This window comes from Dermacentor silvarum, chromosome 2, assembly GCF_013339745.2.
Source record: "Dermacentor silvarum isolate Dsil-2018 chromosome 2, BIME_Dsil_1.4, whole genome shotgun sequence".
NCBI lineage: Eukaryota > Metazoa > Arthropoda > Arachnida > Ixodida > Ixodidae > Dermacentor > Dermacentor silvarum.
Window position 1 is genome coordinate 182,432,807 of NC_051155.1, and position 23,251 is coordinate 182,456,057.

Genomic DNA, 23,251 nt, shown 5'->3' on the forward strand with positions numbered 1-23,251 from the left:
TACAATAAACGCATTACCATGCCGGTTTGAGGAGGACGTATTGTTTTCATTTTATGAAACATGCCTCTGTAGTGTCTTTCAGTATTGCAAACCCAGGGTCGTGGTGGGCTTCCCGCTCTCCTGAAACAGGATATGTGCTCAAAAGGCTCGCTTCTGCTATAAGTGCGCTCTCCCGCTGGTAACAACGTCTACGCAGCCAAAAATTACATCTGTTTTTGCCTTTGAATAAAATTGTTATTCGCATGAGTGTTTTCAGTATATTCGATTTATCGAATAGTTCTTGGGTCCCATATACTTTGTTGAATTGAAGTTTACCTTTAAGGAATAAACCGTGGGTCTAAGGCGGCAGTGTCATAAGACATGAAACTGCGTGTAGTCGCCATCTTAACCGAAAACTGTACTCCATAGATTGGATGACCCAACACATTCCGTGGAGCATTGAAGTCGGGTAAGGGGGGAAGGTCGTTACGAAAAGGCGGGAAGGTATTATTCTCCCGTTTCATGTATTCTCGCCTTCTCGACTTTTCTCGTATTTCCCATGAATAGACCACCATTTGATAGCCAGCGCCTGTGTTGTTTCGTCTACCTGGGGTCCTAGCTGTAGCTGGTGCAGTTTTATTTCTTCAGAATACTGCTCAAGCAACTAGCCCAAGTTTGCTCTCTTGTACGGTACATTCACTGCATTCCCGCACCTGCAGACGATTTTAAAACTAGCGTGCTCAATGTGATCGAGGAGAGTGAGTCACTGGGCCAAGACTATCACTGCGCTAGATGAAGCACCGATTTCGTCGCGTGATCAGCTGGAGGCTGTCCACACTGCCCAAGGGCGGCCAGCGTGTCACGCAGGGAAGGTATAGCGCGTGCAGCGGCCACTCGCATACCGTAGTAAGTGCCCCGCAGCTCCTCGCAGTGCTCTCCCGCCGTGTTGGGCGGGCAGACGCAGCTGCAGGGTTCCTCGTCGGCCGCGCCGCTGGGCTGGAAGAGGAAGCCGTCGTTCTGGCACTGCGTGCTGCGTCGGTTGGGACACAGATCTGAAACCAGTGTGCGAGACGCGTTGATAAGCTTCTGTGGCATTCGTGTTTGTCCGTGGCTTCAATGTGTGCGCCACCGTGCCCACGCGATTTTATTGCGATATCTCTTATATATATGGACACTCCAGGCGCATTTCCGCCGTCGTGGTCGTCCTCGCCGTGATGTTCTGTATAAAGTGCAAGTGCGATAACATCGGGGCCGCGTGCCGTGTGCTGTGGGTGGAGGGAAAGCGTGCGACTGTGAGCCGAGGACGATGGCTAGATCTAGCACGCGCAAGAAAGCCGGGGAGGAAGCGCGCCGTCATCCATCGCGCGCACGGCGCCGCTAGAGGGAGGAGGGGGCGTATGGCGCGGTCTATCTTGAGAGCGATCTGCGATGGGGACTGATAGCTTCGTGCGCGCTGTGTTCTAGCCGCTTAGTTCGCGTTGACGCGAGAGGCCGGACGAAGGTCAAGTCGCTCGCTGCTGCCGCCGCGCATCCTCACGCCAGCGTTTTGACAGCGAGTGTCCACGGTCATCGAGTGAGATGTGTCTGGTTTGCCTGTGCGCGCGTGACACAATGCTTGTTTATGTTTATGAGTTTATACGGCCGATAAATCTACTATCTTTACTTCGAATAGCTGTCTAATAATTTGCTATCGCAATCGATGCTTCGTCTTTCGGGCGAAACTATGACTTTTTTTAAAGGAAAGAACATGCATGACTTGTCCACGTTGCAAGCCCGTACACGTAGCAGCAGAGCTACGATGGTACCACTTCTCGGCAATAAAGTATAGTGTCAAAAAAAACAAAAACAACACGAACTGGAAGCGGCTAAGGAGGAGTGCATCGCGCATTAAACGTTTAAATCACGCGCGAGCACGCACGCACACGCATGCGCGCAGATAAAAAAAAATAGAAAAATTATTTCATTCTAGAGGGAGGTATACGCAGTCTTAAATGTGGCAAAAAATCATTTATCTTTAAAAAAAAGTTGTCGCAGTTTCACCTGAAAGGCGAAGCATCAATTGCGATAGCAAATTTGTAGAGAGCTATACGGAGTAATGGTAGTAGCTTTATCAGCTGTATAAACTTGGACATGCAGCAGCACCGGCAACACGCAGAACTATTGTCGACGCCGTCGGCGTTTTGCCCGCGTTAATTTCGCACAAAATGCGTGCGGCGTTGGTGACTGTTGCCGGAGCCTCTGATATAAATAGGCACTTAATTGGTGCCGCAGCTAAACGTCGCCTCCCTTCCCTCGTCCTCCCCCCTCGGCCTTTCGCGCGTCGGAAGAAGGCGCGTTTGCTCTACATATATGGTGATTGTAAAGGAGGAAAGAGACGCCTACTTCTGCAGCCCTTAAGGGAGCACGGCGCAGAACGCGCGTTTGTTCTCCGCCGTGCGTTCACTCCCCGTGAAAGCGCGCGTCCCTCGCGCCCTTTCACTCGCACACACAGCGTTCGGCGGCGCGCGGCGACGATTTCATCTCCATTGACGTCATACGGAACCTCACGGCGACGGCAACGGCAATTGCTATCGCAATAAAAGTAAATATACGTACGGCTAGCGGAGTGCAACCTACGTAAAATAATGATTACTCGATTTCTCTGATAATTATGTCTTCTTTGACCCGGCCCACAGATGGTCTTGTTAATGCGTTCTATTCCTCTACTCTTAAAACGTTTATAGTTACCTTGTTGCGCCGAAACTTGCCCACAGCATGCCGCTAATTGTTTAATATGCGAACAGACATAGTCGTCAATCAAGAAGAAAACACGTGTTCATGCTGCATGACGGTAGCTAGATAGTGGTTAATACAGTTTCGCCCGAAAGGCAAAGCATTGGCGGCGATAGCAATGTATTACGCAGATACACTGAAATAAAGTCCGTTGTTCTATAGACCGTACAAACTGCAGTAAACATTCGGTTATACTAACTAAACAAACAAGATGTCAAAGCGCGCACTAACAAACATGAACAGATCTTGCTCGATGACGGTGAGCACTCGCTGTCGCAACGCTGGCGTGATGAGGTGCGGCGACAGCGGGGAGCTTGCGTGCTTGTCCCAAATCGAACGCTTGGTGCTGCTGCTCGCTTGACTATTTCAACTGTGCAGTTTCTCCAAAACTCAGAATATGCGACCCCCCCCCCCCCCCCCCCAACACCTATACAACACTATAGGCGCGCGCGAGAAGATAGAACGCATGAATTCATCAGCCATCTCGACTTGCCCAAATACTGACACTTGCCGCTCACGACTTCCAACATACGGCGCGCGGGCCGCTTATTCAGTCGCCATCGCATCCGCAGTATGTGGTGCGCGGGCAGCTAATTCTCGCTCTCGGAGTTTATTCGGAACATCACCGCGACGGCGAAAGTTCGCCTGGAGTGTCCTTATAATTGCTGTCACTATAAAACTAAATGCCTGTTTTACGTCGACGACTTCATCGTCAAACGCATGCACGTAACGTAACAATTAAGACGTCACTTACTGAAGATTGTTTTCGCGGCGCTGACGTATTACGCACCCGGACAGTTGTACATGAGGTTGGCCAGCTTGAGGTCCCGGAAGCTGAGCACGCCGTCTCCTCCGAGCCTTAGCTGCAGGTGCGGGTCCCGCGTCACGATCGTGTTCTTCTCGAACCGCTGCGCGCTGAACGCCTGCACACCGCGAAGCGCGTTTTGTAGAAGTCGGCATCATAGATGCCAATGTGTCACCCCTGTCTTTTGAACCATCCTTATTGCATTTCGAACTTGTTTTATCCTGCTACACATGTATGTTGCTCAATACTTCCCTGAACTGTGGTCCGATCAGTCTCTGCTTATGTAATTTTCTCTGCTTTGCAGGTATTATTATTATTATTATTATTATTATTATTATTATTATTATTATTATTATTATTATTATTAGTGCTGTTATGGATGTTGTATATAGATCACTGAGAGAATACAGAAATATAGTTAACTGGCAACTGCCACCAGGAGGGGCACAACGCCTGCCTATTCTTTAAAGGAAGAAGGTACATAAAATTATGCACATCCCGCGCATTGTGGTAATCGATGTTATAAGCGTTATAAGCGACGTTCTGGAGGTATCTATTTAAAGCGCATCATTTTGGCTTCTGCAAATCGTTACCAGACGGCTAATTTTCCTCTTGTATAAGGCGATCAATTGCGTGTGTCACGCGAGCGTTTCTGTAACGGCAGCAGCAAGGCGACGACGAGGATCGATGACGACGATAGTATGATGACAACTTAACGACTAATTTGTTGTACTCCGACAAAAAAAAAAAAAATTATGGTGCTGTGCCGCACAGGAGGCGTTTTTAACCTCGTGCGGTGTTTATGTTCGTGCGGTTCACACCGTTCACAAGCTAGGCCAGAATGCTAACGCCAAATCAGCCAGATCTACACTGTGCGGATTGGTCAAGAATAGTCTCGCACCCAGTGGAAAACATCGTCACCGAAAAATGGGTAAGCCCGTCGTATATATATATATATATATATATATATATATATATATATATATATATATATATATACGACGTCATATGCAACAGGGTGTCACTCAACGTCCGGCAAATTGTCCAGAAATTAGCACAATATTAGACCACATTAGTAATCAGATTATCTAGACTGCAGTCGGAAGTCTAAATGTATCTCCTTCAAATACGATAGAAGGGCTCTGGAAGCAGTGATAACTTCTAGACCCACGAGCAGTGGGAAATAGAATGTCGTTTAATATGGCACATGACAAGCGCAGTGAGTGGTAGTCTCTGTAAAGTTGAGCCCGCCTGCGTACTGTGCGAGGAAAATTCCGAGATTAAGTGGATGAGCGTCCACGTGGAACATTTGGAAACCCCGGAAGATATATACACGGTCACGCGCGGGCACAGAGCCCAAGATAAGCGCAGGACGAAACGAGGCCTTTGCAGCGGCTTATCGTGTCTCACTCGGCTTCACGCCAGATTGCCTCCACTGTTAGGATGTCATCTAATAATAATGATAATAATAATTGTAATAATGGGGTCTTACGTACCGAAACCACAATCTGATTATGAGGCACGCCGTAGTGGGGCACTCCGGAATAATATAGACCCCCTGGGTTTCTTTAACGTGCACCTACGTACACGGGGTTTTGAAGCCACCTAAGCGTATATATATATAGCCTAATAACTGCCTGACGCAGGCGCTGGCTTTTGAGCCAGTCCAAGGCACCAGTATTCTCCTAGGTAATTCCTGCGGAACAGCTGTTGGTACAGATATTTCACAGATAGTGGCTATTGTACACGCAATGTTTAGAGGTGTTCTAAGCAGGGGCGGATCCAGGTTTTTTCTGAGGGGGGGGGGGGGGGTCAGCTTCTGTCTGATGATGATGATGATAGTAGCCTTTCTTATTTACCGAAATTTACCATTTTACCTGGCGATAAACCCGCGGTTTATACGGCTAAAGCAACAACTGTAGCCCTCCGTGGTGGCTCAGTCAGCTCAGGCGTTGAGCACGAGATCGCGGGATCAAATCCCGGCCGCGGCGGCCGCATTTCGATGGAGGCGAAATGCAAAAACGCCCGTGTTCTTGCGTTGTAGTGCACGTTTAAGAACCCCAGGTGGTCAAAATTAATCCGGAGTCTTCCACTACGGTGTGCCTCATAATCAGAACTGATTTTGGCTCGTAAAACCCCAGAAAGAGGAAGAAGACCTGTAGCGAAGCCAGGTATCGGTTTCTCCGAGCTTATAGTAAAAGGACGTTACCCAATACAGCCATGTGCTTGGCGCCTGCGCCTGATAATACAGGGTGTTCAAAACTAAGCTTTATGGTTTTCTTAAAGTTAGGCACTGGGAGGCACGAGAAGACCACCTGTGCAAATAAGTTATGTGGCTAGGGGGGCACAAAGTGAGATGATAATTATCGCTGTGAGCAGCCCAATTAACTAAAATTGAACAATTATTTTTTGTTGAGAGTAGTAAGTGGGTATGTTTGTATTGAAAACTTAGGAGACAGTCGAGTTTCTACACAGTATCAGTCGGAAGAATTATTCTAGCGTGTCCGTGCTACGAAATATCAGACTCCAAATTTCAATTGTCGTACTGCGCAGAATAATCGAGAATAAAGACGCGACAATTCTCATGAATTCCCCGTGAATGATCATGAAGCTCAGTGACCACTTCTGTGGAGGGATGGCGGTGCCATCTTCTCTCTTGAGTCGTGGTGGTGTGTTGACTAGAGGAACGTTCTTGACTACGGGCGTAACGCTCCGCTCCAACGCAGCAACCACTACGCTGGTTGTTTACGATATGCGAATCACCGCGTATGAAGACTCACGACGCCACCTACAGGAATAACGATGTGGCGTAGTAGGCGAGAGCGCGAGCCAGCGTCTTCATGTTTTGTTTCCCACGCGACGTCATCCTTTTACACAAGGCGCGCATCTGCTCCCGTTACTTTAACCACGCCACGCCATCCTAGGCCCGCGCGCTGGCGTTGGCCGCTGACGTCACGCTCCCCCGCTTCGCCCCGCTCCGCGAGAACGCCCACTCAGAGAAACGGATCCGGCGGGCTTGAGCCTCCTATGCTTAATGTACGACAATAAAACTGCGAAGTTACAATGAAAAACTTGTAGCGTACGAACGGTACTGTGCTCGTACTGGATATTGTCAACGTGTAACTGTGATCACAATGAGTGCTACAGTTAAAAAAAGTTGCCTATGCGTAGTTCTTAGTTTAGCTGTTAGTTGTTATTATTTATATCTGAACACTTCAGCAAGAGATCTCTTTCATTAAGCAGGTTGGTCGCGGAACCGATGACAGCCAATGAGGAAACCGATGACACCCCAAGGGGCATCTAAGTTGATCAGGCGCGAAGGCGCTCGCGCGGACATCGGCGTGTTTGGAAAAGGGGACGTCCCTTCGTTCATTCGACGCCACCGACGGGACGAGTAAGGCACGGCAGGCGCCAGGAGGTCCAAGGTGTTCATGAGAAAAAATAACTACGGCAACTTCGCGACACCACACTCCTACGGAATACAACTAAGCTTGTGAGCGAGCTAGCTTTACTTCTACATGGCTGATACCAGTGGTACTCGCGAAAAATACTTTTGAAGAATGCTGGTGGCCATATTTTTTTTTTTTTTTTTTTGCGACAGGGCCATCCCCCCTGTCAGCGAGGGGGCGATGCAGAAATCTGAGGGGGGGGGGGGGGGGGGGGTCAGGACATCCGGACATCCCCCCTGGATCCGCGCCTGGTTCTAAGTAAGGAACGAACGCAAAGATGAGAGGAGCGCGAGACGGCAACCGGCCCAGACACCAGCGTTTGCAATGTAACCATTCTCGTACGATACATGCAGGGCGTTTAAAGAAAGAAATACATGTCTCGCAGCTTCTCCTGTGTTTCGGCACTGTATCGAGCCGGCCTTGTCACCGGACTGGGCCAGCCTGTATGGCTTATGGCACCCGTAATCGCAAGGGCATTATATGGCCCGGCTTCTTGCGCTAGAACAACTTTGTCGGTCACACGTCGCATATTTGTGTAAGTAGCCGACGGTTGGACGTTCTACCATATATACGGGGTGTAAACCAAACGGCGGCATGCGAATCTGCCTGCAGTACTGGGTCGACTTGCGTCATCCTGAAACGTTTTAATGTCTTTAATGTTTTAATGTTTAATATGAGAGATGGCTCATGTTATAGAACTAAAGCAAACCTGTAGAGGGCATTACACAATGTTACGTGGCTCAAAAAGCAAACGTGTCGCCAGCGGATCTGCAGGTTGTGTCGGATTCGCACTACATGATTTACTATTACTAGGAAATGATTTACTATATGATTTACTATTACTTCTCTATTATTAGAAGGAAATGCGGGAAAGGCGGTCCGACGAAGTTCGTGACGCTCACACGCAGCAAAATTTAGCAAAAAGGAAAACAACGAATTAATCAAAGCAGGATCGCCGTTGTATTCTACAAAGGCGCTTGGTAATTTCGTCCGTCCACATTGCACCACTCGTTAGGCTGTGTGTTCTGGCGCTGCTGTCTACTCTGCAATAAGGTCCCTATATAAGAAAAGTACCGCCATCCTTTGACAAATGCCGCTTCGCTCTCTCCTGTGTTATCCTGTATCTCCGATTGGACGATGATAGCGCGCGCTTTTCACTTCTTTATATTTTCTTTTTTTCCGCCTCAGAGCCATGTTGAAAGTCCTCTGCGCAGCCGCAGTCGCCGGCGGCCGCGGCGGCGCGCGCCCGGCCTGAAAGCTTCAACGTGGACTTTCTAGGTGCGCCACCGTCGACTTGGCTTTCGCAAGCAAAAAGTAAAGAAAAAGCAAGCGCTTTAGGAGAGGAGGCGGCGGAGGAAAAAGTAGATGGCGGTACTTTTCTTATATAGGGATTTTACTCTGCAAAGCTTTAGCGCTGGGTGCCTATACGTCGTATATAGGCAGAGGGCCAGCAACGCTGTTGTCCATAGACGCCGACATGACCGTTGCTGATACACGAGAAAGTGACCGAGAATATATTACTGACGGCATTTTGGAAAGGCTCCGTGAGCTCTAAAAGCGGCCAGAGCACTTCTATTTTCGTGATTTCGGTTACTCCGAAGCTCCGCTTACATAAATGTTATCCGGTTTTTGCAGCTTCGAGTTAACGGGGTTTACTGCGCAGTTCCTAGATGACATTTGTCAATATAATCGTCAGTTGACAGCGAGTCGTCAAGGCCCACTGTCAGTCGAGCTGGAACGTCGCACTTCCTTGTCCCTAACGCAAGATAGTTCGCAGTCATCTTCACGGTATAAAATGCAACTCATTCACCGGCATCGCACATCACGTCGCAGGCATAATCTTTCCAGTTATCAGCGCATCTTTCGCCGAACGCAAGCATTTCGTTTGTCATTATTATTTTGATAAGCGATTCAACAACAGCAGCAGTACTGGGTCACGCCATCTTGCTTTTCTGTCGCGCCATCTAGTTCATCAATTAAACGAATCATATCCTTTCTGGTCATAATTAATTACAGAGAAATGCTGTAAACACAGGACCCAGTACTCATCTCGGAGTCATGTAGGCGTCCAGAGGTAAAACGGGGAGGGGGGGGGGGAGAGAACCTTAAGAACAATCACTTATATAAGGGAAGTACAAAACACGTGCAAGAGTGGTAATAGAAAACTCTTCTAGGCTACTCTGGCCTTTAGGAGCCTTTACAGAGAGCACTCAAGTCTGCACAAGTTCACACGAAAACTGTTAGAAACGCAGAAGGCTCGCCTCAGGCTGCGATTGCGTCCGCCCGTTTTACAAACGAATGATCATGGCGTGGCCAGTTACGGGAGTACACAATCAATACGTACCCCTTGCGAGTACTGCATGACGGAGGTGACGTCGTACGGCACCCCGCGGCTATTCTCCAATGTCTGGGCGAACTGGGACGCTCTGTCCCGCGGCACGTTTTCCCACAGGATGAGGATGCTGCCGTCCCGGTCCATGCGCATCTGTTCGTGGTAGAAGCCTATCGCGTGTCCGATCTCGTGGATCACCACTGACGTCTGCGCACAAGTTCAATGCAGATCATCAACTCATGCTCAATAACCTTTCACTTTCACATGTTTGCCCCTCTCTGCGTTGTGACTAGTTGTGAATAGTTGGGACTCATTCTCTGCGCATGCATTCTCTGCGCATGTGTCTACTTTTCTTTGACCGAAGTTTGGTAGCCATTAGCCTCATAATGTTCTAAGCACGTAGAATTCTAGGCATACATTGAGCCCCTCGCTGTGACATGGACGTATAACCGCCGAGGATAGTCCACAACTGCAGTTGCAGTTGCAAAACTGCGACGGGCAGTGGAGGCGAATAACGTCGCCTCCTGCGTCCCACAAAAATATAAATAACTTCTTTATTTGTGGCTTTCATCATCATCATCATCATCATCATCATCATCATCATCATCATCATCATCATCATCATCATCATCAGCCTATGTTTATGGCCACTGCAGGACGAACATGGAGGAATTCTTCCTCAATGAGGATGAAGGTCTCTCCCTGCGATCTCCAAGTACCCCTGTCTTGCGCTAGCTGATTCCAACTTGCGCCTGTGAATTTTCTAACTTCATCACTCCACCTAACTTCATCACTCCACCTAGGCCTGCCCAGCTCCGTTTTTTCCACTTAATGTCAACTAGAATATCGGCTGTCCCCGTTTGCTCTCTCATCCACACCGCTCTCTTCCTGTCTCTTAACGTTAGGCCTAACATTTTTCGTTCCATCGCTCTTTGTGTGGTCCTTAACTTGTTCTCGAGCTTCTTTGTTAACCTCCAAGTTTCTGCCCCATATGTTAGCACTGGTAGAATGGAATGATTGTACACTTTTCTTTTCAACGACAGTGGTAAGCTCCCAGTAAGGATTTGGTAATGCCTGCTGTATGCACTTCAACGCAATTTTACTCTTCTGTAAATTTCTTTCTCATGATCAGGGTCCCCTAATTTACAGGGTACAAATATGGGCCTGCCCAAGCCAACAAAAGGCTTGTGGGGCAGTGCGCGGCAGCAATTGGGACAAGTCAGAACATACATCACTGTCGGTTCACATCACGAAAATCACTGGACTAGGGAACAGGCAGGAAGAAAAAAAAATCAGGCATACAAAACAAAGATAACAGACTTTACGTCTTTCCGAGTGCCTAAAGAGAAAACACTAATTGGGAGGTCATTGAGAACACTTGGCACATAGAAAGCACGAACACGTTCACCATATCTAGTCCGCACTCTGGGCAAACCTCTGGGCAAAACAAGAATAGAGGGTTTTCTGTTTTAGGTGCACCAATTTTTTTTAAATATTGCTTGTGGCAGATAGCACAATTGTAACCCTTGATCTACATTACTCGATCAGGCGACCATTACTTACACAAAACATCAAAATGCTTAATTGATCAATTAGCTTAATTACGCTGATTAATTCTAATTATTGATTTTGAAGCCGGTGAGTTCGCAAGGCGTATCCACTTGAACGATTTCACTGGACTGCACCCGTTTCGAGATATTGATTTTCAAAGTGTTCGACGAAGTGCATTAGCGTTCCAGTTACTTTTGCGCTTCAGTGGATAAAACAGCACTTTCTCAAAAAGAGAGAGAGAGAGAGCGAGAGAGAAGAAGAAAGAAAGAAAGAAAGAAAGAAAGAAAGAGAAGAAAGAAAGAAAGAAAGAAAGAAAGAAAGAAAAAAGTAACTGTAACGGCAATGCACTTAGTCAGACACATTGGAAATGAATATCTCGAAACTGGTGCAGTCCTGAGAATCCGTTTTGAACCCGCCGCGGTGGCTTAGCGGCTATGGTTTTGCGCTACTAAGCACGAAGTCGCGGGAGCAAATCCCGGCCGAGGCGGCCGCATTTCGACGGGGGCGAATTGCAAAAATGCCTGTGTCCCGTGCATTGGGGGAACGTTAAAGATGCCCTGGTGGTCAAAATTAATCCGGAGACCCCGCTACGGCGTGCGCCTCATAATCAAATCATGGTTTTGACAGGTAAAACTCCAGAATTCAATTCGTATCAATTCGCCTTGCGAACTCAATAGTTATAATTCGTAGAATTAAACATATGCCTCAGTATAGTTATTTAAAAGTTTAATTAGCGTAATTATGCGAATGATTCAATTAAGGATTTTGATTAGTAGTAGAATGGCCGTTTCCTCGAGTAATTTAGATGAAAGGTTATAATTGTGCTATCTGCCACAGCCAATTTTAAAAATTTTGGTGCAGTTAAAAAAAAGCCACCGTATATATCAAATAGCGAAGCATCACCGCCTCACCTGAACTTATGCATTGGTACTAACGTTCCGAGTGCATTTTACCAGAAATAACAGAACTGGAAGAGAAGTACATCATCAGGCAAAAGCTAAGCTCTGCGATTGAGACATTTTGGCCATATCAGGAATATGGTCATACTTTTGGACGTCATCCGACTCCCGGAAGGAAATAAAGCTTCTATAAACTAAAGCGCCACAATGCTGTTGATACAAATGTTGTAGCCGTCGCCACTTGCGCTGCGTAGCACTGGTGGCACGGTAAAGAACATATGGTCTATAAACCAGTGGACAGATGAACGCAATCTTAGGGCTCTGTGAATAGCGTTGTCGTGTCCCGATTTTGTGACGTTCATTAACTGTAGACCTGTGCGCAGTGACGAAGGTCGACAGGAAATGCACCCTGCGATCGTCATTTCACTCGGCTGCGCATAAATTTCTTGGCGTTTCATTTCACCGCTTTTAGATGGGCGATACGAGACTCCTTTACAGGAAATACTGATTATATTGCAAAAAAAAAAACGAAACAAAAAGAGGCAAAAACGATCTCTGAGGCGCACACGTACCCCCCCGTCCCAAGGATGAACATTGTTTTATTATACTATCGTGTCGTATCGAACCATATCTTTAGTTGAGACAATGACGTTTTACATTTGATTTCTCAGGTAGGGTTTGTTCGTTTTATTTATGTATGTTGGTTCGTAGGCCGAGCAGTAAAGCGAATAGCAGCCCGCCACTAATATTTTATAAGGACTCGACAAAATCCTGAACCCTCCTTCGAAACACGAGCATTTCCATGGAACAGGCGCACCCTAAGCGCAAAGTCAAAATAAAATATGTGTAAATATGGTCTGATTGATCAAACTGTCCCTATTTACTGCATTTACATAGATTTCATTTTCAACGATGCCAACCTCATTATTGTACACCCCCACCCCGAACACCGGTGATACGCTTCTACGCAATAAGGGAATATTGTGACCCTCCGTGGTGGCGTAGTGGCTTTGGCATGGCGCTACTACGCCCGAGGGCGCGGGATCGAACCCCAGCTGTGGCGGCCGAATTTACATGGGAGCGAAATGCAAAAACGCCCGTGTATTCATGCATTGGGTTCATGTTAAAGAAGCCCGGTGGTCCAAATTAATCTGGAGTCCCCCACTACGCCGTACCTCATAATCATATCGTGCTTTCGGTACGTAGAACCCCGGAATTTATTTTAAGTTAAGGAATATTCTGAATAAATAAGTAACAGCAGTCGTATGTCTGCAAAAGGAATCGAACTCACTCACAAATTATAATTTTTGCTTAGGGCTGACCCAGACTACCCAAAATTTTACTCAGCCCGGCTCACTCGGTCTCAAACTCTATTCGGCCGGGCTCATTCAGACCCAAGCTCACGGGTCGTCGGACTAAGTTTGAGTGAGTCGATTCACAGGTGAGTTTGCCGACGTATGACCGCAGTACACAAAGAGCAGTTGGTAGATGAACTTTGTTCACTCGACCTACTTTTTTAATGCACCTTGCATTGTAACTGAACATGTTCTGACCGAATCTGCCAATACCTTTTCGAAGATAGCACAATCGGCAACTTTGGATCAGTTAAAAAATTTTAGATAAAAGACATTAATTTTCTTCAGAATCACTGAAAGTTGGGCTACATTTGTTATTTGCTCATGTCTGGTGAGTTGGTGGCACAGAAAGGAAACGAAGACATAAGAAGGTGGACACGGTGGACAACCTTTCCATCGTGTCCACTTCTGTTTTGAGCATTCTTCAGCCCGTCTGAAGCACGTGACACCACTGCGCAGCCTTCCCCTACATATTCGAAATACACGTTCTGAAATTTAGTTTTCTGTCAAGTATTGCTGTTTTTTTTTTTTTTTTTTTGCTTTTTACGTGTGCGTCCTCACGGGGGCAAAACATCGTTTTTTTAGCTTTCGGACAGCGAAAGTAGCCGTCTCCTTTGACTGAAAGAACAATGAGATATATATAAAAAAAAAAAAAAAAAAAAACAGACGATAAGGCGACAAACGGCGGGGTTATTACACCATTAAAAGCGCCGTTTCTTCGAATAGGACGTTTATCGTCGCGGAGCCTGTCCGTCTGCCTTCTTTATTGAAATTGCCTCGGTTGGCACCGAGCACACGTCCGCACACAAGACGTTGGTTACTCAATCTCACACTCGCGACGCCCGTGTCTTGCTCCTTTACCTTTTACTTCACTTCATGCGCCGGCACCGGAAGTAATGGAGAGCCGTGGCCGTCATATCCAGTGACGTAACAGAAGGTATCATTGCGGGAACGAAAAGACGAACAATGCTCATGATGAGGAGCGAGAACAGTCGAAGAAGCAGATGCCACTCGATCTTTTGTTACTATAGCAACCTTCATTGTCTGCTGGCTTCGTATGTTTGTTACTAACATACGGCGAGGAAATTAGCAATGGAAAGGTCGAGAAATAGTGAGGACCTCTTGGAGGCAGTCCCAGCGCCTGAGCTTTTGCTATATAGGGGCTAGGTAAAAAGAAATCAAGCCGTCTTTCTCCATCAGTAGCCACAAGGACGAGACAAGAGGGATGTCATCCTAGTGACCACCGTGGACGAGCGGCTTCTTTTCCTGCTGACTCGAATAAGCGGGCACCGCTGAATTTAGAAAGATGGCATCGCCACTCAGGAGCATCATTGATCCGAAGGAGCACCTCTTCGACTTGCGGAGGAACTTTGGGGAGTACATGCTGCAACACCTGCGCCGTCACGCGAGTTCGAAATGGGTGAGGAAAAATGTGATGTTCATGCGATTCTGAAACGTGAACAGTTATTAGAATTATTTGCCACGATAACTTGTAACGCAGTGCCCGTTGAAATAAATTGTAGCCATTAACTTAGAACTTGCATGCAAATGATTTCTCTTGTCCAGTAAAATTAACAAATATGTGCGCGATTGACCGCAATGAAATTGTCTGTATTGAATCAGGTACTAGTCGTATGTTAATTGTATGTATTTCTTAAATCGTACCAGTGAAGGGCATTCTGATAGATAGATAGATAGATAGATAGATAGATAGATAGATAGATAGATAGATAGATAGATAGATAGATAGATAGATAGATAGATAGATAGATAGATAGATAGATAGATAGATAGATAGATAGATAGATAGATAGATAGATAAAGAAGCCTCGAGTCAATAAACGAATGCTAAGCTGCAAAACATACTGTAAAGTGTCCGTGCGCCTTGCGCACGAACCTATCTGCATACTGGATACTATGTTATGGTGGACATTTATAACTTATAGAACTCAGCAAACATTTATTGCGCTTGTGTACAATTACTCTTACCGCAAAACGAGCATCAATTTCGCTAAAAGGTTTTTGTTGTAAAAACGTTAGCAAAATGCTTATTTGTCGACATTTATTGCCTCTTGTATTTCGGCGGCAAGACACTTCATCTCACGTAGGCAAACTCGATCATTTGCCTTTTTTTTTTAGCTAAGCGCGAACCTTTACACCAGACCTGTGAGGTATTTTCGGACTTTGCCACCTCGGCCCGTGAAAAGCATCTTGCGGTTCGCATTCTGTATGTCAGAAGAGCGACATCTCGCTCAAAGATGCGATTTCAAGCCTGTTGTTGGATCAACTAAATCCGCATGTTGCTTTTTAATAAGCTTAGGTGAACATAACGGCTATTTTCTATTCAACATCTAGCGCGAATTTAGTAACATTTGCAGAAGTGTGCTAAATTGCCCTGGTTGCTGCACATTTAGAAGAAAAAAAAGAAAAAAACTTTTGTTAGAAGTTACACAGGTTCGCCATGGCGAACCTCTGTGGCAGGTCCACGACATGTCCCTCCGCACTTTGGCAGACGAAAGAATTCATGAGCTGTTGACGAATTCCGATCTGGAAAAGGGCAACTAAGAATCGGTTTTGATGTTTATTCTGTGCATTTCTATCCATTTCTATGCATTCCGTGAAGTCTATTTTCGGAAACAACATACCTATAGCTTTAGACACACCACCTATTACAGTAAGAGAATTCGGACAAGTTACGGCAGGCAGAAACTTACACACATGATGCCTCGGCTACTGAATACACATAATGTTAGTACCGGCATATGGAAGAATACGACTCGGTAGCGCTTCTTAAAAAGAAGATGCATGCTATCTACTCACGCTTCCGATGTTGCATTTTGTTGATATTTCGTGGTCTGTTCTCTTTCGAGAAGAGCGTTACTTGCCTAGGTGCAGCGTTTTTTATCTTTGTGATTTTTTTGTTTATATTTGTAAAATTATATGTGCTTCCTTCATTACCATATTGTTGAAAATGTAGAAGTCCATTGTGCCGAACGTTGTGCAATTTGGTGGTTAGGGAGGCCTTTGGCACATTGGCAGGCATTTATAGTTGCCTTTTTGCCACTTCTTCCCACACAAACATAGTGTGAAAACCATTTGTATGTCTGGATGAGTGAATTAATAAAAATTTAAAATTCTAAAAGAAGGAGCATTAGAAGTTCACATGAAATATAGCATGAAATGTCTACGGAAACAACCCGCGCAAAAACAAAACATGGCAGGGGCTGAATATCGGAAGGGCAGCCATGTCCATGACCAGTGTTGGCAAGTCTATCCGGACGACAACAGACGATGAAATTTATGAATTATTTATAAATACTGAAATGGAAGAAAACCACGACGAAGAACCTTCGTTATGGTCACAACTTTCGAACATCTGAAATGTCATTCCTTTACCTCATGATTACGCATGAACCGCACGCACTTAGGCACGCAGGCAGGCAGGCAGGCACGCACGCACGCACGCACGCACGCACGCACGCACGCACGCACGCACGCACGCACACTTGCGAAGGACACCTGCAGACACCGGGGGACATTAACATAACTTTGGAGACGCTCAAGCTACGCCTTTAAGAGCAAAACGCGATAGCATTAAGGGGTCCCTGACTGCTTCTCACGCTTCCCGACAACTGCAGCTTATGCAACCGTAATCTTTGCCGGTAAACACTTGCGGCAAATTTACGCTATGCACGAAGACGAGCTTTCTGTTTCATTTTTTTTCCCCCGCGCGGCCGACGCCACCTCTTCCGCGGATGCGCGGAGGCGAACGCCAGCTGGTGGTGCTGCAAGAAACTGAGCGGCGCCCTGTGATTGATAGATACGGGCCGCGCTCTGATTGGTAGACAATTTTCGCTCACGGTCAGCGCACGATCAACGCCGGTGACGCCGTGCATTCTGCGTAGTAAGGCCCTTAAAGCTATCACTTTAAAACGACTAGAGAATGGGGCCACAACAGTTATAGCTGTAAATAATTAGCGCAGCTTGCACTATAGTGGTGCCTCTTCTCGGCTGCAGCTTTGGCACGGTTTTCCGGATCGGCTTGCCACCGACGCGCATATTATCGCTTGGTCGCATGAAGCGCTTCAAGATGCGGCCTGGCGAAGCGTTTGCATGTCTAGGCGAAGCGAGGCACATGTGGTTGCTAGGCGACGTGAAGTGACGTCATGGCTAGACGGAGCAGGTGCGCGGTCGTAGTAGGTCGGCGCGGCGCTGCGGAGCGGCGGCGCGGCGAAGCGAGGCGCAGCTGTGACAAGTGGTTGCTAGGGTAGGCCAGCTTCTCAAACAGCTCCGCTGTTAAAAAACAAGAAAAACAGATAAACTTGTTCTGCCAGGCAAAGCACACCTCTCCATACCTGACTAAAGATCTTATATCTTCTAAAAGAATGAATGAGGAAGAGAATGGTTAATACTCGCGGTGGCGCTCTATTTCAGATCAATGGCACAGGCGACGAAGCGGTGACCTACGGTGAAGTAGCTGAGCAGGTGGAGGCTGTGCGGGCGGCGCTCTGGCGACTAGGTATACAGGCGGGGGACAGAATCCTGCTTCTCAGCGGCAGACGATTACAGATGTTGCCCGCGTTTCTGGGTGCAGCTAGCGCCAACGTGGCGTCTATGTACATGAACCCAGGATACGGAGTCGGTGCGTAGGAGCCAAGGCGTCCTTTTTTGTTTTTGTCTTGTTACGTGTCTGGCTTAGACGAAAATGTACTTGAAAAAGCTACATACGTGTAATGAATGACAACAGAACGGTTATTGACACTGTTGCAAGGTAGAGAACTTGAAGCAAGAAGTATACCCTTCCAAAGTGTTTCTGGTCGTGAATTTTCACTCTAATCACAGTGCCATGTTGATACCGTAAAACAGAATATAGCGCTTACTTTTGGAGAGAATAGGGTTATGTTATGGGGGTATGTTATGGGTGACAAGCGGTATAAGCCTTAAGCGTGTCGGTTAATGACGGTTTTTGTAGTAAATTACGTATGCTATAGTGTTCGAAGCGTGATGTAGACGTTATACGAAATGTTTGCCAGTCTCCTTCGAAAACTGAATGTGGCCCCGAGGGGGCCATTTGAGGGTTAATCTGAGGCCAAAGATTGAAGTTTCTAGATGAATTACGGTCTTTGCATGGTAATTACTGAATGCCAGTTTTCTCTATGTTTTCAGAGGTTTTACGAAGCACTTGGGAGGTTTCCCCGGTGAACTGAATGTGACGCCTAGTTTACATGGGAGAGGTTATGGGTGATGCGCAGGCAAATTTTAGTGCGCGTTATTGCGCTCTTTACAATGAGTTACTTAAGGAAGCGCTTTAGAGTGCTATAGTTATGCTTTACAAAACGCGGAGAAGATTTTATCGCTGTCCTATAGAAGCACTATACTTGTAACTGAGTTCGAATTTGGTGAGAATGAGGGAGGAGGAGGAGGAGGAGGTTATATTATGGCTGATGTGGGCGTGCAAAGCTTAAAGTTTGTGGGTTTACTATACGGCCTTTGCAATGCTAGCATTCGAAATCGCTATACAGCCGTTATATGCGTTATTTCCCATTGTCCTGGGAAAACTGATTGCGGCAGCGAGTTAAAATTTGGCAGAGGGCAGGGGTATATAAGGGGTCATGTAGAGAAAGCCTAATGTGTGGGTAATTTTCGTTCTTTCAGCAAATTACTTATGCAAGTGCTCCGGAGCATAAAATACAGCCATTATCCGCTTCGCGCGCCACGTTCGAATAGTTTGAAGTACTTGTGAATAGTAACATTATCAATGATCGCACAATTTGCACCGAGAGAGAGAGAAAGAGAAAACATTTATTGTTAATAAGGTGGGGCGACTTCATCGCACATTCATTACCAGAAGCGTCTCCAGGTGTTCAGACGATACGCACCCTGTGTAACGCTGTGGGGTGTAAAGATGTAAGGATGCACAGACACGTTTCTCACCAGACAACCTCAACTCTGTCACTAACTTCCCATAACAGATTTCCTCCTCTACTGTGGTAAAAGAATAAACATATTTGTGGCTAAAAAAGTTATGTGCCTGTGCAGATATCCTTGCCGATGCAATGCGGCCCCTGTCCTTGGTCGCCCTCTTCTGTGAACCATGCTGGGTTCAGGAAGCTTTCAAGCTACAGCGCGAGCTCCCATCTGTTAAGGTACGGGAACCGGAACTCCATTAAACACTCACGAGTTGACCTGAGCGAAAATATTAAATTTGTAGCGATTGAAACACTTGCATGTGTTGGTGAGAACCTTCAAGAACACCTTAACACTCATTGATGCTCCAGAGATAAATCTGTGGGCTCTAACAAAAAGATAGAGAGATGATTTCACACCTAAATGTTGAGCTTCGTCTCGGAACCAGTGCTCAGAACCAACAAGTCGCTTTAGAAGAAAGGTTAATGGAAGCATGGGCCAATTATGGGCGAGTTGAAATTTCTGCTTTTAGAGGAACGATGCAAGAACGCACACAAAAGAGTAAATAATACGCATTGCTGGTCTAATATGGCCTCCTTGGCAAATGGCATCTTCATACGTTGGTCATTTATATCACATACAAACGTCAGGAACGTGCGTGCCTGGTAAACACCAATGAGTGTAAAATATATGGAAGAGGTACTTCTTTATCTGCGCCAGATCTTTAATATTAGAGCAATATAAATTGCGGTAATGTGTTCTTACTGGCCGTCTTTGAATAGTAGCACAGCAAGGACATTATGTAATACCCCTTATCGGATGAGTATTCAGTGTCTTCGTAAATTAATTAATTTCATTTACCTGCATTTACGAATTGGAGTAAACGTGATGTGAGTCCTTTTCATTATGAATCCCTTCTTCCAGACTATCATAGTGCTGGATGAACTGGTAGACAAACCGGACGGTGCGTCGAGCTGTGTAATCACGTGGAGCGAGCTACTGAAGAAGGGACGGATACTGAACGGAACACCGTGTCCCTCGATCGAGTACCGGGAAGAACAAATCTGCTACATGACGTCGACAAGCGGCACGACCGGCAAGGCTAAGGTGGTCGTGCACTATCACGAATCTCTCTTGGCCACCGTCCAGGCAAACAGGTTAAATATTTGACTGCTTGTACGCGATATACAGAGCTTTCTTGAAGCTGTCGTGGTCGCGATTCGTGCTTTTTTTGTTTTGTTTTAACGATAGCACTTAAGGGCAGTTGGTTCAAATTGTATGACGTCTGTATAGAGTGGGTATATTGTAATTAAGCTAATCGTCAGCATGGTTCCTTAGCAGAAGGAGGTGGAAGAAAAGTAACTTCTATTTGTCTCCTCAGAATTCGATCCCATGTCCGCAATGCGTGTGGCGTCGTAACATGGCCGTACCATCATCGTTGACTTCATCTTCGGGCCATCGCGGTCACGCCGTCATTGTAAAGTTGTTGTTGCGCTGTCATGGTAAGAAGGAACTTCTTCCGGAAATGCAGACGCTCGATGAACTCGTCGACAAGCTTGCCTGGTAATCCCCTTCCGCAGACGGTCAGTCTTCACGTTACATCTTTTTACCGAAGCGGTCTGAACTCTCTTCTGATTCTCGCACGGCGGTTATATAGCCGTCACAGGCGTTCTCGAACCTTTCTATCGGAGTCGTGCTCTCGTAGCATGGCCAAAGCCTGGGAATCTTCTAGTTTTTTCTCGCACCTTCGACCGCCGCCGTCGGAGCGTCGTCGAGGGCGTGGTGAGTTATCCTGTTGACGCACGATCACGCTGTATAGTAATCTCTTTCTCTCTCGACTCGCCGGGTAGGGGGTGCCTCGATCGGCGCCCGCTCTCTCTCTCTCTCTCTCTCTGGTTACCGTCGCCTCGTCTATGCTCGTCTAGACGTCTAGACGCCGTTGGTCGCGTCGCTCGTTTGAAGCGTATGCCGCCTCCCCCTCTGTCGAAACTGTCGCGGTGCGGGCGTGCTTCTTTCGCTGGCTTGCATGACACGCGGCGCGCGCCCCGACTACGCGCTCTTTTGTGACAGCGTCTCTTCTCGGTGTCCCCTTTCTTCGCGCTGGTATCATGCACGAGGAGTTTTAGGTGATGCTTGAGGCACATGGTGCGCTGCATTTTGACGCTACATGTCATTTAAAGTAACAGTGGGGTAGCGAATTCGGGTAGAAGTATTGGCATGGCTATTGGGGAAGTATATATCTTTGGCACGATGCACCCAGCTGGTGATAACATGAGTGCCTCGCGTGTCATTGCTTCTTGATCATAGCGGTTGGTTGCGGAAGTGACAATTACCTGTCGTCGGCGTTGCCTTTGTTGACACACCGGGTGGTAACGGGAGATTTGAAAGTATATGAATAATACTATTCCATATAGTATAGGACTTAATGGTGAGCCCTCTGGATTTCCAGTTGAAGGTGGGGTTTACGCCTCGCTGACTTTTAAGCGGTAAACGACAGTTCTGTGTTAGAGGAAATATTTTAATTTAACTGGCAAAGATTTTTAGAGCAGTTACCGTATAGACTCGTGTAAGGACCGCACTTCTTTTTCACAACTTTGACGAGGTGCGACCGTACCCTTACACGGGACCGAAGCTTTTGGTCTAAATGGGTGACTACTGCACAGCCTGGATCCCCGGATGTACCATTACACCAGAGGTCAATGCGCAGTTCTCGCCATCCAGTAACGGCACGTGGAAGTACGCAGCGCACGCAACCGAACGTGATTGCTTCTCAGATGGCAATTTCTTTTCGAAATTTTGTGCTGCCAAGTTGGGGGTGCGGCCCTTACACGAGTCTATACGATATGAAATCTGAAATAATGTAATACTGTGAAATGCAAAACGCTGTCGAAGGCTGTGGGGTCTCAAACGTGATCTTGCCACAAAGGAACTACAACACAGTAGTGCAAACAATCATAAGGTCATTTATTGCACCTTTCATACACTAATGCCTACTAGCAGAATTACTATACCCATAGAACATGTCGATGGGCGCGCGCGACGCATCGAGGATGATCGACTCACCGCGACCGGGTAGCGAGCGAATATGTTCGCCCCATGCTGGACACCAATGCCTATAGTCGTTCGCGTGTACTGTGACGCGAACGGTGGTGCCTTCGAACGGTCGCTGTTCGTCCATTCCAGTGTCGTGCTCCTAAGCCTTCTCTGGACGGTCCCGTGAAGCGGGTCGGCGTACGCGCGAAAGGTCCGCGCTGCTCGCCAACCCCAAGCTATTCTAGGTCACTCTACCCAAGCCAAAGAAGAGCAGGCTTTTCCCCCTTTTCGCCCGAGTAACCCCGCCGTTAGGTGGCGTTGTCAGCTAGGGTGCCTGCAGGTTCAGGCCAGGCAGACGCTTAGAGGATAATAGGTTTGTACTAACTCAGTGCATAGAGATTTCAGTAGCTCAGAAAAGACCTCCATCGGTAGCATTTCTAGATATTAAAGGAGCTTATGACAACGTAGACAGGGAATCGTTATGGGATATTCTTCAGCACGAAGACATAGATGACGATTTCGTGGAGCTGCTGAGGGAGATATATAGAGACAACCAAGTACAAGTTGTATGAGAAGGTCGAAAAGGTAATGAAATGGTGGGAATTCACCAAGGATCGAAGCAAGGATGTCCTCTGTCACCATTGTTGTTCACGCTTTACGTTAAGGGTATAGAAAGACGACTGGAAAACAGCGAATTAGGTTTTGATTTGTCCTACATGCGTAATGGACAAATGGTACAACAGAAGGTCCCTGGACTGATGTACGCAGACGACATTGTGCTACTAGCGGACAATAAAAAAGGTTTACAGATACTTGCGAATATATGTGGCAATGCAGCGACAAACCTAGGCTTAGCACAGAAGACGCACAAGCTTGGAAGTTTAGCACAGAGAAATCAGAAATTATGATCTTTAATGAAGAGACGAGTAACTTCGTGGTGTCAATTCAATAGTAAGTGATACCCATAGTGAAGCAATATAAGTACCTCGGCGTACACATAAATGAAGGAAAGAATTACTCAAGAAACCAACAAGATAACCTGAAAATAAAGGGGAAGCGGAATGCAGCAATAATGAAACACAGAGCACTGTGGGGCCACAATAAGCATGAGGTGGTGCGTGGAATCTGGAAAGGAGTAATGGTGCCAGCGCTAACATTCGCAAATTCCA

At 46.7% G+C, this 23,251-nt stretch overlaps 2 protein-coding genes across 4 annotated transcripts in view; one reads left to right on the forward strand and one right to left on the reverse strand.

Moving 5' to 3' along the window:
* LOC119442243 (uncharacterized) overlaps positions 1-23,251 on the forward strand; it is a 110,810-nt gene that overhangs the window by 71,340 nt on the left and 16,219 nt on the right. The window contains exons 1-4 of one of the 3 annotated variants that reach the window (XM_037707045.2): positions 13,873-14,562; positions 17,577-17,784; positions 19,182-19,288; positions 19,974-20,206. In XM_037707045.2, coding sequence (XP_037562973.1) covers positions 14,449-14,562; positions 17,577-17,784; positions 19,182-19,288; positions 19,974-20,206 — 662 coding nt within the window. In that variant the 5' untranslated portion in view covers positions 13,873-14,448. Of the gene's footprint in view, positions 1-13,872; positions 14,563-17,576; positions 17,785-19,181; positions 19,289-19,973; positions 20,207-23,251 lie in introns of those variants that run through there. The other 2 variants (XM_037707044.2, XM_049661999.1) reach the window with 2 other exon arrangements.
* LOC119442244 (blastula protease 10) overlaps positions 1-23,251 on the reverse strand; it is a 61,741-nt gene that overhangs the window by 7,823 nt on the left and 30,667 nt on the right. The window contains exons 4-6 of the mRNA XM_037707046.2: positions 9,350-9,544; positions 3,542-3,674; positions 882-1,031 (exon numbers count right to left, since the gene is read on the reverse strand). Coding sequence (XP_037562974.2) covers positions 882-1,031; positions 3,542-3,674; positions 9,350-9,544 — 478 coding nt within the window. The remainder of the gene's footprint in view (positions 1-881; positions 1,032-3,541; positions 3,675-9,349; positions 9,545-23,251) is intronic.